The sequence below is a fragment of the Camelus ferus genome, chromosome 2 (genome assembly GCF_009834535.1).
Source record: "Camelus ferus isolate YT-003-E chromosome 2, BCGSAC_Cfer_1.0, whole genome shotgun sequence".
In the NCBI taxonomy this organism is placed as follows: Eukaryota; Metazoa; Chordata; class Mammalia; order Artiodactyla; family Camelidae; genus Camelus; species Camelus ferus.
Window position 1 is genome coordinate 42388535 of NC_045697.1, and position 17214 is coordinate 42405748.

The 17214-nt window shown below is 37.9% G+C and overlaps 1 protein-coding gene across 1 annotated transcript; it reads right to left on the reverse strand.

The window, feature by feature from the left end:
* Positions 1–301: 301 nt before the first annotated feature.
* LOC102513120 (DPH3 homolog) lies at positions 302–643 on the reverse strand. Its single transcript, XM_014563744.2, is given in 2 exon segments — positions 302–364; positions 367–643. Coding segments are annotated over 2 exon segments (249 nt in total). The 5' UTR covers positions 553–643.
* Positions 644–17214: the final 16571 nt, after the last annotated feature.

Below are 17214 nucleotides of genomic sequence, written 5' to 3' on the forward strand. Positions count from 1 at the left end.
TAAAATCATGACACTAAGAGAAGCAAAGCACTATTTTGAGGTTATCTTCCTTTCAGTTCAGATGGAAAATTAAGATCACTTCCAATTCAAAGTTCTAAACACTAAATACAGGTATGCCCTGTTGTGACCTCACTTCCTTGATTAAAGACAAACTCAGCAGTCGATGGAAGAATCCACACTCCATTGGAACAGCAAACCACACAAAACAGTTGTCCCCATAAAAAAGCCAGTAGCTTTGCATTTGATTTTTCCATCTTGGCTTATTTCCAGCTGTTCAGAATTTGGATTCCCAAAGTTTTCTTCAGCAGTTAACTAATTCTTTGTTGGTAGAAGGGTCTGGGACTGTTTCTCCACACATAAAGGATGATCTTTGTCATAAATCAGTGTTATAATGAAAGAGCAGCTAAGATACATTGCCACATCTTCCCCATTCTCCAAATCTTTGCTGGTGATAGAGAAGTCATCCCCACACAAGCAAGGACAGAAATACATCTCTGAGTCCTCATCATGTTGGAATTCCTCAATCTCCACCTCGTCGTGAAACACTGCCATCAACACTGAGGCCGACAAAGGGCTGTCACTCCCTCCAACCCCTCTGAGTGACACCACCTGGTTGATCTGACCACCCCAGCAGGGGCCAAGCGATGAGGTATAAATATAAACAGAGTTATGAATGACCAAATAGATGTATAAACTAAGAATTATACAATCATCCATTCACTATTTACCTTTTTAAAAAATATTTTGCTAAGCTGCAAATGTTACAAGAAAGCTTTCACTTTATTAACAAACATGTATAAGGCAAAATACATCTGCCTTTCCATGTTTTCTGGCAGTAAAGCCAAAACAATTAATTAAGAACAACTAAGAAAACTTCATGGTTTAAAATTGTGTATACTCATAAAGAGCAAAGTCAAGTCACATCTCCCTGAAATTGAAATCTCATATTAATAATTAGTTCAGGACCAGTCATCCTTACTCCTTTTCTCATATACTGTTGCTAAATCATGCTGTCTCCACCTTTTATTTCAGCTAGTTAATCTTTTGGATACTGGTTGTGACCTTAGAATTAACCCAATTAAATTTAATTTTGTATGATTTGGCCCATCATTCTAGCTTGCCCTCATTCTTTGCAATGCTGGCTCTGCCATCCAACTGTGTGATCTCCCCTTTAGCTTTGGACCATGCATAGGCTTGTGTGCATATTCTGACAGTGTGCCTTTCACTTGTGCACTAGGACTGGGTTCCTTGGAACTACAGAAACAAAATGCAGATGTCATAAGAATAGAACTTACAAAGTGTAACTATTAAATAATGCTTTGAGTACTGGCAATGTAATTAGAATATTTGTATAGCTTCTCAAGATTTGTGCTTTCATTTTTTTCTCCAAGCTTTATTGAGATACTATTGAAAAATAACTTTGTATAATTTTAGGGGTGTACAACATGATAATTTGATGTACAAATATATTGTGAGATGATTAGCACAATAAGATTAGTTAACACAAGATTTGTGCTTTTCAATGCATTTATTCTGGCAAGTTTGCTTTAAAGTTATTTAAGCTAACATATCTGCCTCATTTATTGATATGCCAGTCAGCCAATGTATCATCAAGAGACAATCTACTCAGGATGGTATAGTAACTGTGAAGTCTAATAATAGGTAAGTAAAAAATGAATAAATAAATGATAAGAGAGCCCAGCCTCAGTGGTAACAAAGGCCATTAATACTTGGAATCAGTTCAAGAGGTGAAACCAGAGCACTGGCTGTGAGCTCACAGCCATCAGGGAGGGGACACTGCACATTCAACACGAAGGCAGGCTCGGAGGGGACACAGCTAATGCAGGAAGATCTTCACAAGAGAGTCTTAGCTAAGGAGATGAAAGTAGAAACGCGAAGTAAGAGAGGAATTAGAGCTGAAGACTGGGCAGGATGATCAAAGAAAGAACCAGACAGAATGTGTGAGCCATCCTGAATTCCTGTGATATAAACAGGCAGTTGTTAGGGAATCTAATCCATCAAAACTAATTAAGAAAAACAGCAGAGTATTTTCAGGCCACCAGCTCTTTAATACATGTTCAGTAATTTATCTGAAAAGTGAAGACTTGATCTTACACTGGATATGACCTACAAGAGCCCTCAGCGGGTGGAGAATGTTGTAGGCTCTCAAAGTCCCAGCAGTGTCAGCTGAAGATAGGCAGCAGGGTCACCTGGTACAAACATACCACTAAGTTCATACCTTCAGCTGAGTGGCTCCTAACACACAATTTTTAGTTTAAAAAAAACAGATGGTGTTAATTTCATTTTATTTAATTTTATATATCTAAAAAGTATCACTTAAACATACAATCAATATAAATATGGTATTTTACATTTTTTCATACTGTGTTAAAATGCTGTGTGTATTTATGCTGATGCCCCTACCAGTTTGGACTAGCCACATTTCATATGCTAAATACCAACATGTGGCTCATAGCTACAACTGGACAGTGCAGAGCTAACATGTCTATTATATTCTTCAATTGATATGTGAGAAAACAAAAATAATGACAACTAATTTTTGTAAATCACAATACAGTCTAAGAATTGTAATCTCCTCAGATCCAAAACAATAACTTATGGTGTCGGTATGACAAATATAACCTCTAGCTGACAAGTTAGAGAAATAATAACTTAACATCTTCATAAGTTAGGACCACAATCATAGTAATAAAAGTGAACCCAAATTTTCTTCTATTGAGAAATTAGGCTGCCTCAGAATGATTAAATAAATTACCAAAGGCTAGCTAGCATGTCAACTGCAGAATATGAGTTAAAATCTGGGCCACTTTTCTCCCAAATCAATGCTCTCATGACTACAACAACAATGCAGAGGCCCTCAGGCTTACATATACAAATATCTGAAGGCTCTCTTTCCCTGCAATTGGTCTGAAAGTCAACAGTAATCACATTACTAAACTTTGGGTTCTTCCTTGAACTACTGACCAAGGGCTATTCGAAGGTGCTGATGTAATTCTTTAGCCCTCTCTTCTCACTTTTGTGACATAATTGTCACAGGAGTGTTTTAATGGGTTCTTACTATTTTTATGGCAAGAAGAGGCACCTTCAATTTGTAGAGGTAAGATTTGACACAAATTGTTAAAAGTATCTTTTTTGGTAGTAACATGCACATGACTAAGCATAATGTGATCCCATTTTATAAAATAATCAATGACAAAGTATTCCTCTATAATTATATTTTTGAATAAATATAACATATATGTAGCATACGCTTTATAATTGTAATAGCTTGCAGAAGACAACACAGCAGGTTATTACCTTGGGGTTGGAAGGACTATGTGGTAGAGGGTAAGGAACAAGTACAAAAGAGAGAGGCAAATGCAAAGTGAGAAAGGGAAAAAAACTGCATCTATAATATGACTCTGCTTATGTAAAATACAGGTTTATATATATGCATACAGATACATACGTATGTTGGGTGCATACATACATATACTACATATACATGAAAATATATGTATTTTTAAATGATCTCTTTACAGTCATGTCATATGAATAGTTTACAGCTGATAGCTAGGTACCAAGATGATTGATCAGCTTTTAAAATCTGAAGCAGAGACTTGACAATTTGATTGCTGGGATTTTAGGAATATAAATTTTTTTAGTATATACCATATAATTCAATAACTATTCTGAAAGATTCGACAGACTGAAATAGCAATCAGGAGAATATTTATTGATCCTTCACTGCGTGCCAGGTACTGGGGCTAGGGTTACAACAGTGAACACGACCAAGTCTCTTTCCTCAAAGAGTTTACATTCTGATGTGGGGGAGCAGACAGTAAGTAAACACAGAAAATTTAATTACGATAAATTCAGAAACTTTTAAATGAGCTGAGTAAACATAGTGACAATTTGGTCTAGATTCGTACCACTGAAAATAGTGAGATGTGGTCAGATTCAGAATATAGTTTGGAAATACAGGCAATTGGACTTGCTGGTGGATTTGATGTGGGCGATGAAGGGAAGAGAAGATTTAAGAATAATCTCCATGTTTTTGGCCTGAACAACCATTGAGTGGATGATACAATTTACTGATATGTGGAAGGACTGTGAGAGGACAGTTTCTTTTTATTTTGTGAGAAAATCAAGAGTTCTGTCTTAACCTAGTTAGGTTAGAGAAGTTTAAAAGACACCCAAGTGAAAATGTTGAGGAGGCAGTCAGATGTATGAGTCCGATGCTCAGGACAGAGTTCAGGGTGGAGATGAAAATTTGGGAGCCATTAGCACTTAGATGCAATGCAATAAACAGGCTATCCTGAGAAATGTGTTGCCAGAGTAGACTGGAGGGCTGAAAAAATTAACTCTGGGGCACTCTAACATTTAGAGATGTGCTAAAGAAATGGAGATGACAAACCTAAGAACAATTTGAGAAAGCAAACTGACCAAGAACACAAGCCAAGAGCAACAGATGAGGAAGGCAGAGTATGTGGCTATAAAGACAGGCAGGTGGTAGAAAAATTAGATATATCTTGTTGATCGCATTTATTTTTCTCTAGGAAAGATAAGGCCAATTCATCGATTGAGAGTAATAAAAAATAAACAGTATTTTGAGGTTGGAGGGGAGAAGAGAAGGTGTCAAATAGTCATCTAATAAGGATGAAGGGGGTACCAAAACAGACATATAGACCAATGGAACAGAATAGAGAGCCCAGAAATGAACCCACAAACTTTTGGTCAACTCATCTTCGACAAAGGAGGCAAGAATATACAATGGAATAAAGACAGTCTCTTCAGCAAATGGTGTTGGAAAAACTGGACAGCAACATGTAAAACAATGAAGCTATAACACTCCCTTACACCATATACAAAAATCAACTCAAAATGGATTAAAGACTTAAACATAAGACAAGATACAATAAACCTCCTAGGGGAAAACATAGGCAAAACATTATCTGACATACATTTCAAAAATTTTCTCCTAGAAGAAATAAAAGCAAGAATAAACAAATGGGACCTAATGAAACTTACAAGCTTCTGCACAGCAAAGGAAACCAGAAATAAAACAAGAAGAAAACCTACGGAATGGGAGAACATTTTTGCAAGTGAAACCGACAAAGGCTTGATCTCCAGAATATATAAGCAGCTCATACGACTCAATAAGAAAAAAATAAACAACCCAATCCAAAAATGGGCAGAAGACCTAAACAAGCAATTCTCCAAGGAAGATATACAAATGATCAAAAAGCACATGAAAAAATGCTCAATATCACTAATTATCAGAGAAATGCAAATCAAAACTACAATGAGGTATCACCTCACACCAGTCAGAATGGCCGTCATTCAAAAATCCACAAATGACAAATGCTGGAGAGGCTGTGGAGAAAGGGGAACCCTCCTACACTGCTGGTGGGAATGCAGTTTGGTGCAGCCACTATGGAAAATAGTGTGGAGATTCCTCAAAAAACTAGGAATAGACTTACCATATGACCCAGGAATCCCACTCCTGGGCTTGTATCCAGAAGGAAATCTACTTCAGGATGACACCTGCACCCCAATGTTCATAGCAGCACTATTTACAATAGCCAAAACATGGAAACAGACTAAATGTCCATCAACAGGTGACTGGATAAAGAAGATGTGGTATATTTATACAATGGAATACTACTCAGCCATAAAAACCGACAACATAATGCCATTTGCAGCAACATGGATGCTCCTGGAGAATGTCATTCTAAGTGAAGTAAGCCAGAATGAGAAAGAAAAATACCATATGAGATCGCTCATATGTGGAATCTAAAAAACAAAACCAAAAACAAACAAACAAACAAAAACAAAGAGTAAATACAGGACAGAAATAGACTCACAGACAGAGAATACAGACTTGTGGTTACCAGGGGGGTGGAGGGTGGGAAGGGATAGACTGGGATTTCAAAATTGTAGAATAGATAAACAAGATTACACTGTATAGCACAGGGAAATATACACAAAATGTTATGATAACTCACAGAGAAAAAAATGTGACAATGAGTGTGTATATGTCCATGAATGACTGAAAAATTGTGCTGAACACTGGAATTTGACACAACATTGTAAAATGATTATAAATCAATAAAAAATGTTAAAAAAAATAAATAAACAAACCACGATGAGCCTGAGAATAAAAGAAGATTAAATGTAAAAAAAAGGATGAAGGGGAATTTACTAGAAAAGGAAAATAGGATTTTCTGACAGTGTTCAGTGCTTTTGAGATCTGGGGTTATAACTCTGAAGTGAGGCTGGCCAGCATCACAGTGTGACTGTTATCCAGCGCTGTTTAGCTGCTCTCGTATGCGGCCAGGGTGCTCAAGTAACCGGGCTTAAGGAGGGCTGAAGTTTGGTCAAGTGCACACAATAGAGGGGGTCAGGAAGTCAAGAGAGTCAAAGATGTGAGCAAGGGAATGGTGTGGTGTCAAGCAAGGGCTCTAAGTTGGGTAAAAGGGGGAGGAAGGACATTAAGGGTTACAAACAGCAAAAATGTGGAGACTCCGTTGATAAGAAGTCTTAAAGAGGTAGAATTACCAAAGTAGGGGTACAAGAGTTGAGAGTTAGTAGGTTGGGAGGTAAAGTCAGAGAGGAAAGTGGGGCTTGGAGGTGGTGCAGTTAGTGGTGATACCCGGTGTGGATACAACTGTATGCAGGAGTCAGGAAGTTAGAGAGGAGGGAGACATTCCCAGAGCTAAGAAAGTCCAAAGCAGCTGAGTACAGCAACAAGAGCAGTGGAAGAGACACAGGATCAAGCCGCGGAGTGAGAGGAAGCAGCTGCATGGGAGGTAGCCGTAAAATCTGAAGTCTCGAGCTACAGAAGAACCAGGGGTTCACAAGGAGAGAGAGAGGAAGGTTTGTAGGCAGTGAAGAAGAGTAAGAGGACATCTCTTTACCTCCAGGCCCTGCCGATCACACTGAGTATGAGAGAAAACACAGCTGCCCCTGGAGTGACTGCAAAGGAAGTGGCGTTGGTACAAGCTAGTGTCACCTGAACAAGTAGGTGACAGGAAGAATCAGACAAGAGGTAGAGGATGTTGTGCAGTTTCCAGACAACAGACTCTGGGTTCCTGAGGGCCGAGTGGGAGATTCAGATGAGCAGGAGAGGCACGAGAGGGCACGAGACCAGGGTATATCCTGAGGAATAAGAGGAGAACTGTTTTGAAATGATGAATAATCTGGGAGGCCTCATCTTTTAATGGTAAAACTTAAGATAAGCAGGGATGGAAGGCTTGAGGGAACTGGCCCTGAGGCTCTGGGAGCCCTCAGCTCCACGAGGAGAGACACTGGCTTCCGGGAACACTCGGGTTCCCGCCCACAGCTCGGGACGTAAAGTCATGCCTTCAGGTTCTGGCTGTCCTTTTGTAGTAAGTGCTGTCTTCTCCTCATCAAAAGAGCCAAGGACTAGGTTGAAAACTAAACAAGGCACTAACCCAGGGCCTGAGAGGCTGAACTAGATGTAAGGAAATATTCATGTACTCCCTCCAGCACATGCCTATTATGACCAACTTGTTGCTAATTTCCTGGACATTGATTACTGCTTTTATCTAAAATCTTTACATTCTCAAATGCAAAAATACGTATCAGAAACTTGGGGGCGGGTATAGCTTAGGGGAAGGGTATAGCTCAGTGGTAGAGTGTGTGCCTAGCATGCACACGATCCTGGGTTCAATCCCCAGTACTTCCATTAAAATAAATAAGTCAATAAATAAACCTAATTACCTCCCCCCACCAAAAATCAAACAAACAAACAAACAAAATACTTGGAATAGTGTTTACAAGAGCACCAGAGCAGCCTCACTGGGACAAATACAAAAGGAAAATATTAAAAAAAAAAAAAAAACTTTTTAAATTTGAAAAGGAGGCAAAAAAAAATACAGTAAGTGACAGAAAGAAAAGGAAATAGAGAAAGATATAAAATGCATATTTTGATTAAGTAAATAATTTCCTTTCATAAAAAAATTAAATTGATCATTAGTTCTATGTATTTTAAATGACACGATGAGAGCTCCTGTATTTACGTGAAACAAATTAGTTTTCCAAATATGAAGGTCACTCATTTCAATAGCTGAATTTTCTGACTTCTTCCAATTATCAGAGCAATGCATGTGGAAAGTAAATAATAAAGTCCCGTTATGGTAATGCTATAACGTATTACAGGAAAAGAGAGAAAGAAGTCTCTTGGGAAAGTCAAGCAGCCTAATTAAATATTACACTTGTGCTACTGTCTAGGCATTTTTTTTATTTGGAAATGAGAAAACTAGCTCGAAAGGCAGTTTGTTTTCTAAATATGATTTTATACAACAATTGCCAAATAATTATATTTATAGTGGTACATGCTCATCCAAATGTCCTTAAGCTGGAGAAGCCCACCATCTGCCCTGCACACCATTTGGAATCAGAATAGCTATTTGTGAGTCATAATGACCAAAGGCTTCTGGCCACACACTGCCAGGCTCACCCCCTCACTCCTGCTGTTAACAGGCAGGCTGATGACACCAGAACTAATTCCTCCAGGAGTCACAAAGGACTTGATATCCTTAAAACAGTCAATAGTTTGGGTCTTAGAGGATATTCACATTGTGACACGCACAAATATACACACACCTAGTTTTTTCTATAAATAAAACTTGAAAGGAAATTTAGTATGTCAATAGTTAGTTCTAGGATATTGTTCTCTTGCAGCATTAAGCCAAGCATGTTTCTCATAAGCTAAGTTTATTACAGCTCAGGCAATACCCAATTTCAAAAAGCAGTAGTCCATCTATTATGTGAAACAAACTAGGGTAGATTCTTTATTTAAAAACTCAGGAAGTTCACCATCTTTTAAAGGAGACAGATACAATCCAAATAATTATGAAATTGTGATTGCAATCACCTGAGCATTCTATAAAAGTGTATTAACTGGTCTTCAAGTGGACCAGCATTATTACTGGGCTAGAAAAATTGAATGCAATAATAAATGTGAACTGATTGTTGAAAGGGCAGATCCCACTCAAGCTGTGTAGGGTAGAGGGTATTTTAAGTATATCCTCAAAGTATCTTAAGTCAAGTTGGGATTCCTATGATTAAGAATTGAACTTGAAAAGCCAGTCACAATCACACACTCCATCAGGCAGCATTCACACAAGCATTAACATAGTCTTTACTTCTTTTCTCTGCATCTTCCCTCACCATGACTGCATGTGGCCAACAAGTCCACAGGTCCCAAGTCTACATGATCTCCTGGGTCCAGTGCCTACCAGTTTGTCTGAATCAAGCTCTGTTTCCCAGCTCCAAATTCCAAGCTTGGCCTGGGTCAGATGTCCAGTCTATGATCCAGTTAGCCACAGCATGATGGATGAAGTCATGTGGTATATAAGGCTACCCCTTCCAGGGACTAGAGGAAGACAGATTCCCCAAGGAAAGGGTGTGTGTAGGGAAAGGATGATTGGCATCTCTACCACAAAGGCATTCATTATTCATGGTCCCACATGTCCCAGCCTTTGCACTTGGACAGCTCCCAACACACCACAGCATATGCCAACAATTATCTCAGGGGTGGACACACTGTGGTATCAGCCAGCCTTGGCATTGCCTTGAGAGTGTAAGTAATAAAACACCTCCATCATACGACTGTGTGTTAATTAGCATGTGTGAGGTCACAGAAGGTTCTCTTGAGGACTCTTGGTAGTAGTATAAAATTCTTGCCACATTCCCTGTAATTATCCCAATGGGAAGTCAAATATCCCACATTCATAAGTCAGGCTTCTTAAAGCAAAAAAGAAAAAATAAGTAACTTTACTACAAGAAGAAGAAATCACACACAGTTACCCATATACAGAATAAAAACAGATGGGTTTGCATGGATTAGTGAGTGGCTTCCTATGCTCTTTGTGAGTATTTCTGCTCAGCCACTTGAGGTCAGTGTTTCTTCCTATCATTCTGAAGTCTGCATTCTCTCAAAACCCAAAATATTTCTACATCTGATCCAAGTTGACTTTCCTTTTCCTGTCCCTCTTGATCTCTGCTGTGTTTGACAATTCCAGCTAGTGTCTTTTCTGATTTCCAGATCCTCACACAGATCCCCAAGTTCTCCTTGAGCCATTATTTCTGGGGTCCAGAGCCATCTCTCTTTACTATATAAACCAATCATAATTCCCCTGTTCACTATCAGCTCCTATTTCTATTGGTATATATTACCAATATACACCAACAAGAACCCTGTAGGTAATTAAGCACCTGATTTTACTGGTCTGGATAGTAATTTCAATGGAGAAAATTCATATTTTGTCCTTAATTTATTGATACTCAGTGTTGGCTCTGAAAGTATTTTGTTACAACAAACGTGAGCATCACATTCTACTCTTCTTCCTGAACATTCAAGCAACAAGACCCTTTAAACTACTGGACCAAATGAAAGAATAAAAAGACAAAAGATCTTTTTTTTCTAAATAGACATAGGTCATAAAAAATATGTGAGAATAAATAATAGATATGATATCAAGAAATGGCAACTAAGGAAATAGTTACTTTCATACATTTCAAAGCAATGCTATTTATTCAGCAGTTCAAATAATCATGATTTAAAGGAGAGCAGAGTCCACTTATTCATAAACACCATTTCTAAATGCCTACCTTACACAGATGCTATGCAAGAACAAATTAAAGTTTAAAATCCTATCCCTTCGGAACTTTAGAGTCTAATGGAGAAGGAAATGCATATTAAGGAGAAATAATCACTCTCAACTTTTAGGGACCCTGAACACATTCTATAACATTTTAACCAGCTAAAAGCATTATGCCTTTTTTCTCCCCACTTGATTGATAACATAGCTAAGCATAGAATTCCAGATTGGAAAACATTTCAATTAGAATTTTGAACATGTCACTCCATTATCTCCTAGCATCCAGTGTTGCTCATGAGAAGACATCTGCAATTTTAAATTCTGGTCAATTTTTTTTCCTCAACAGAAACTTCTGGGAGTTTCTCTTTGTTCCCAGTGTTTTGAAGTTTCATAATGATGTATCATAACATGAATCCTTTCCTCATCCTTTGTTCTCAGTGGTCCCTATCAATCTGGCAATTTGTATCTTTCAAATAAAATATATTTTCCTGATATATAACCCCAATTGTTTATTCCCCCCATCTTCTCTTTTCTGTTTATTCTATTATCTGGACAGAGGATCTCTTGAACTTACTTTAAAATAGTTGAGAAAGTATAAGTATAAGTATCTCAACCTCTTTGTTTTATTCATAAAATTTCCTCAAATATACCTTTCATTTTATTGAATTTTTAATTTCTGATTCCATAGTTTTTATTTCTAAGAATTCTAGTTTGTCTACTCAATGCCCTTTTTTTGTTTCATGTAAGGAATATATTTTCCCCTCTATTTAGGGATATTAATTACAGCTTTCTTATTTTTCTTTGCTCTTTACATTTTTTTTCCCCTGTGTTCTTTACTTATACTTATTCGTGTTGGCCTCTGCACGTTAAGAAGCTGCCTCAAATGTCTATCAATCCTTGCTTGCCTGTTCTTTTTAAGCATGAGACACTAAAAGGCTGAGAGGATGTTCTGTGTGTAGGTGGGACTTGCTGACTGCTTCACTGATGTGGGTCAGTGGTGCCATTTCACGGGGCCTCCAACAGGCAACATCTGTAGACATCTTCCCTTGGACTGCTAAATTTCACCAGAGGGAAACCCTCCAATTCACCTACGAGTCCGGCAGTATTATCAGAGCTGATTTAGGAAATGAGGGGAAGGGAATGCCATTGTACAGTATGTAGATTTTAATTTAATATATTTGTTTTCTGTATGTTTCCCCTGCTTTCAGTTGAGCCTAAGTCCAGAGTCTGTTTGATTCAAAGTCTGTGGAAATTAAACCTCTCATTTGCTATGAGCATGGAGAAGGGGCTCAGCAAACTGCTGGAGGGGACCAAGGGACCTAACTGTTTTTATACAGACTTTCAACCAATCCTCATATTTTCACCCCTTCTTGTACCCACTCTCTCTTTTCAACACAAGTACCTGAAATTCCTAAGCCTTTCTAGGGCTTGTGGCAGACTAAGCTGACCTCTGTGTTTCCTTCACTGCTAGCTTGGATGGCAGATTCCTCTTGTCTTCTTCATCTGTTATTATTCATATATATAGGTAATATAAAGATGGTCATAAATTTTTTTGCCTCATTTGTTCTATAGAGACTATTACTTTGACAAATAAAATATAGCAGAAATGGAACAGTGCCAGTTGTCGGACCCAGGCCTTACAGAGTGACGTCTCCATATCTGGTCTCTTGGACATTCATGGTAGGTGCTCTGAGGTAAACAATCCAACCGCCCTGCAGGAGAGGCAACATGGAAGGCCCAACTGAGACCACATGGCAAAGGAAAGAGACCCAGCTGAGCCTTAGCTGCCACTGCTAAGGTGCATGAGTAAAGTACCTTGGCTAGTCCAGATCAGCCCTGCTGCCAGATAAATACCCTTGAGAGATCACAGTCATGCTACATGAAATGGAAAAATCACCCAACTGAACCCTGCCCAAATTTTTGAGCATAAAAAATTGTGAAGTGTGATAAAACAGTTGTTGTTTTAATCCATTAACTTCTGAGATAGTTAATAGCTCTGCAGCCATAGATAACCAGAACAATCTGCTTTCCCCTTCCAAACTATCTTGTAGTTTTCCCTTCTCCTGGTCTTCTTGTCCTGGGGGCTTATGACTTTTGTTTATAATTTCAACAGAGTTTTCAGTGGAGGTAACAGTGAATGCATATATACTATCTACCATGCTTACAGGGAAGTTGCCTCATTTATTCTTTCATCTCTTTTATATTCTAAAGTCTGACTTATTTTTGATATATTTCATCGTCAGGTTTTTGTTAGATTTTTTTAAATCTGAAGGGAAATTCTGACGACATAAGCTATCCCTTCCATTAATTATACTTCCACAAACAAAATTCTGATAAAACAATTACATTCCTTCTGGTCTACCAACACATCTGCAATACTAAGATTGAGCTATATTTCTAATAAAGTTTAGCATTCATTATTTTTCCCTAAAAAGCCTATGACAGATAACAGCAATGAATTTAATGCCACATGTCAACTCATTTTACAGAACTAAAGAGACTGTCCTTTTTGAAAATCTAGTTATAGAAATGTCTAATCTCATCTTTTAGCCCTATTCCTAACAGGATCCATCAGCACATGGTAAAAATTGGATCAAACGCATGCTTTCTGACATGCACTAGCAGCCAGCAAGCTCATGCATTCGTGTGTGAAATACACCCAGCATTTCAAATAGACAGAGATGCCACTTGAGAAGGAAACACACCAGTGACTGGGATCCCAATCACTCCTGCACCCCAACCCAAATTGTAACACGTGATCCTCTTTAGGAGCAGGACATTAGGTGGGAGTATAACCAATAACAGATGCTCTGACTGCTATTTCCCTGGAAGTAGGCATGCCACTGACATATGGCTAAACAGCAATTACAGTGATTTAGGGATTTATACGAGTCAGTGACTCCTGCTACCATAAGCCTGATTGTAACAGAGAATCAGGGAGTCGGGGAAGAGGAAGGAAGGATAACCCTAGATTTGTCTGTATTTCTAGGTGGGTGCTCAATAGACATCAGTTCCCTGCCCTATTCTTTTGTCCCCGGCGTGGAGCTATCTGATGAACCCCATAAATGGAGCCAATTCAAGAAAAGGGAAAAAACAATGATTCTGGAGAGTGTGCTGTAGTCCAGAGCTTCTCAAATACACTGTGCATACAAATCACCTAGGACTTGATCAAAATGCAGATTCTCATTCAGTGGATCTCATTGGTGCTGAGATTCTCCACTTCTAACAAGATCGAAAGTTATGCGAGGGCTGCAGGTCCACAGAACACACTTTGATAAGTAAGACCATAGCCAGTTGTTTACACATCTCTTTTCCCTCAATAAATTTCAGAACTTATCCTCCCAGTGTACCAACAAAATTCAAAAAAGGTTTTGCTGAAAGTTTAGGGCAAAATACCACAGCATAGCATCTCAAAAACTAAACGTGTATGTATCCCTAAATATCTTAGTTTTTTTAATTGAAGTACAGTCAATTACAATGTGTCAATCTCTAGTGTACAGTACAATGTCCCAGTCATGCATATACACACATTATTATTTTGATATGCTTTTTTGAGCTTTATAAAAATGTTATCATCTAGGATATAATCTTCTGAGACTTGCTTTTTTCCTTCATGTTTGTAAAATGTCCATACAGTCACAACTCAACAATAAAGATAACGTTCTGATTCTTAGGCTGGCTGATAAGTCCACAAGTGTTCATTTTATTATTATAGTTCAAAAATTAAACATCACTATATGTTCTTTTATATGTACCAAGAATTACTTTCTAAAAAACATTTTAACTAAACAGTTGGTACTGCCATTGTTAAAATGCCTACAGAAATGTCTTATTTCTGATCATCCCTTCCACAGAGTCCCATTGAAGATCACATTATCGGATTCCAATCTCCCTCCCTCTCTCCTCTCATTTGCTTTCCTTTAATTAAAGCTCTTAACCTTTCAATCCCTATTACTGATTTTTTCTACATAACATTAACTTGTGACAGACAGTCCCAATATCTCAGCAGTTTTATACAATAATACAATATTCTTGCTCTTATTAAATTCAGAGCTAAAGTTCCCAGCCAGGAGATCTCCTGGGCAGCTCCTCTAAGCAGCAGTCGACTCAAGATCAGGATATTTCCATTGTGTGTTCCACCGTCTCAAAAGCCTTCCTTTCCTGCTATGTGGTTAGGGGGAAAATTGAGGAAGATTGCATAGGGACTTTTATGGCCAGGACTGGAAGTGGTATATATCACTTCCACTCACATTCCATCGGAAGACCTCAGTGACACAGTCCCTAAACTCAAGGGGATAATGGGAAATATGTTTTCTTGTGTGCCCGGGGTAAAAGTAAAATAATTTCATGAACTAAAATAAAAAAAATTACTCGTGTTCCCTGCCACCATGCATAAGTGCTTAAAAGCTAAATTCTTGGTAAAATTCATGAAATGAATTGTTATGGGTAGTTATCCATGAAAAGGAAAATAATTTGACTTCATACACCTGGCTCCTGAGTAGCTGCAAAATATTTTGAAGCTCCATTTTGTTTTATTGGTTAAAAAAATTTGCCTATATACCTCTTAAATATTTCAAGTTCAGTTCCAGAACTGCAATAAAGCAAATATCACAATAAAATGAGTCACATGAGTGTTTTGGTTTTCCAGTGCATATAAAGTATGTTACACTATACTGTAGTCTATTAAGTGTACAATAGCATCATGTCTAAAAAAAACAAAGCAAATACCTTAATTAAAAATACTTTATTACCAAGAAATGTTAGTCATCATCTGCGACTTCAGCAAGTCATAATCTTTTTGCTGGTAGAGGGTTTGAAATACTGCAAGAATTACTAAAATGTGACACAGAGACATGAAATGAGCAAATACTGTTGAAAAAATGGCACTGATAGACTTGCTTGATGCAAGATTGGCACAAATCTTCAATTTGTAAAATTAAAAAAAATGCAGTATCTGTGAAGTGCAATAAAGCAAAGCACAATAAAATGAGGTATGCCTATCATTGAAACTCAATCAAATATTCATCGAGGACTACATTAGGGCCTTTGGGTAATACGAAAAGGAAATCATAATCCCTGTTTTCTGAAGGCTTATACTCCAGTTAGGAAGAAAAGGCACTAGCTGTGCAACGATTTATAATCTAAATATCAATTTTAAAATAACATAAGACTGATTGCCAAATGATTGTTGCAGATTTATGGAATGTAAGTTTGATAAGGAAATGGTAAATTATGGCTAGGGAAATTTGGAAGAGTTTAAAAAGTTACATAGATAGATAGATAGATAGACAGACAGACAGATAGATAGGTAGATGGATAGATATAAAAGAACCTTTTCTCCAAGAACTACAAGGCACTCTTGCAATGCACAGAAGACTACAGACAGAAATTAACATATTTTTATTTTATTAGCTTGACCTATGCTGCCATAGGCCCATTTATCCTGTGGCTCATCTCCTAGTATAGTTTATGCTCCAGTAAAAATAAGATACTATAATGTCCTACTCTAACTGTTATTCTTCCAGTTTATGTTTAAAATGCCCTTGGTAATAAGAAAACAGGCAGGTTCATTTATCCCTTAGGGCCTCTAAATTCAGTAGACAACATCCTGTATTGCCCTTAAAATTAATCACATCCTACAGTATCTCAAAATGAACTTTAGCAAATAATGCAGCTGTGATAAAATTTGCATACCAATCTACAGTGTATTCAAAGCTTCTATTTCCCCCATGTCAGCATTTCTCTCCTAAATGAGATTGTGTATATCTGATAAAAGCAAAGGTGAAGTGCACAGCAAGGAATGTCAGCCTTAATAAAAGGAACATATATGTGACTTTTTCTTGTCCTCTGGGACCACGGTAACAATGTTCAAGCAGATGGAGACACTGCAAGTTGCAGTTGCTATTTGGGGCAGGACACCTAGGTTATCTAGCAAGATCAGATTTTCTCTTACTGGCAGTTTCATAACAGGATGATGGATCCATTTAGAACTACTGAAGGGAAAAGTTGTGGCTCATGTTCATCAAAATCAATATCACTCCAAATTCTAAGACAGAGGGACTAGCCTAAGAAAAAAACCCAAAGGAAATCCACCCTAACCTTTCGCTGACCTCTCCCAGACCATGAGAACTCTTTTCTCCTGCTCCCCATTACAAGCACCTGATAGTCTCCAGTTCCCTTCCTCTATCAAAATGCTCCCTTAGAAAGAGGTCTGCCACTATCTGTATCCGAGTGATGTACTTTTCAAGGAGGAAGAAGGAAGAATGTAGAGCAGCTGCTGGGAACAATGTGGCTACAGATAGTGTCTCAGAGTAAAACTCTGGCCACGCACCGAGAAAGTACGCTTGATTCAGAGTAGAAGACTTTCATACTGAAACAAACACACAAACAGAGTAGAATCTACTTTTAAATTAATTCTAAACATATATTCTCAGATTAGGGCAGATTGGCTTCTGGATCCAAATCACTGTTACCTCCAACTCAGGTCTGGATGTATGTATTTATCTTACTCTACTCTGATGATACTTAGGTGGAAAAGTTTGAGAAGCACTGTCTTCATAATTGTACTATGTTTGGATCAATT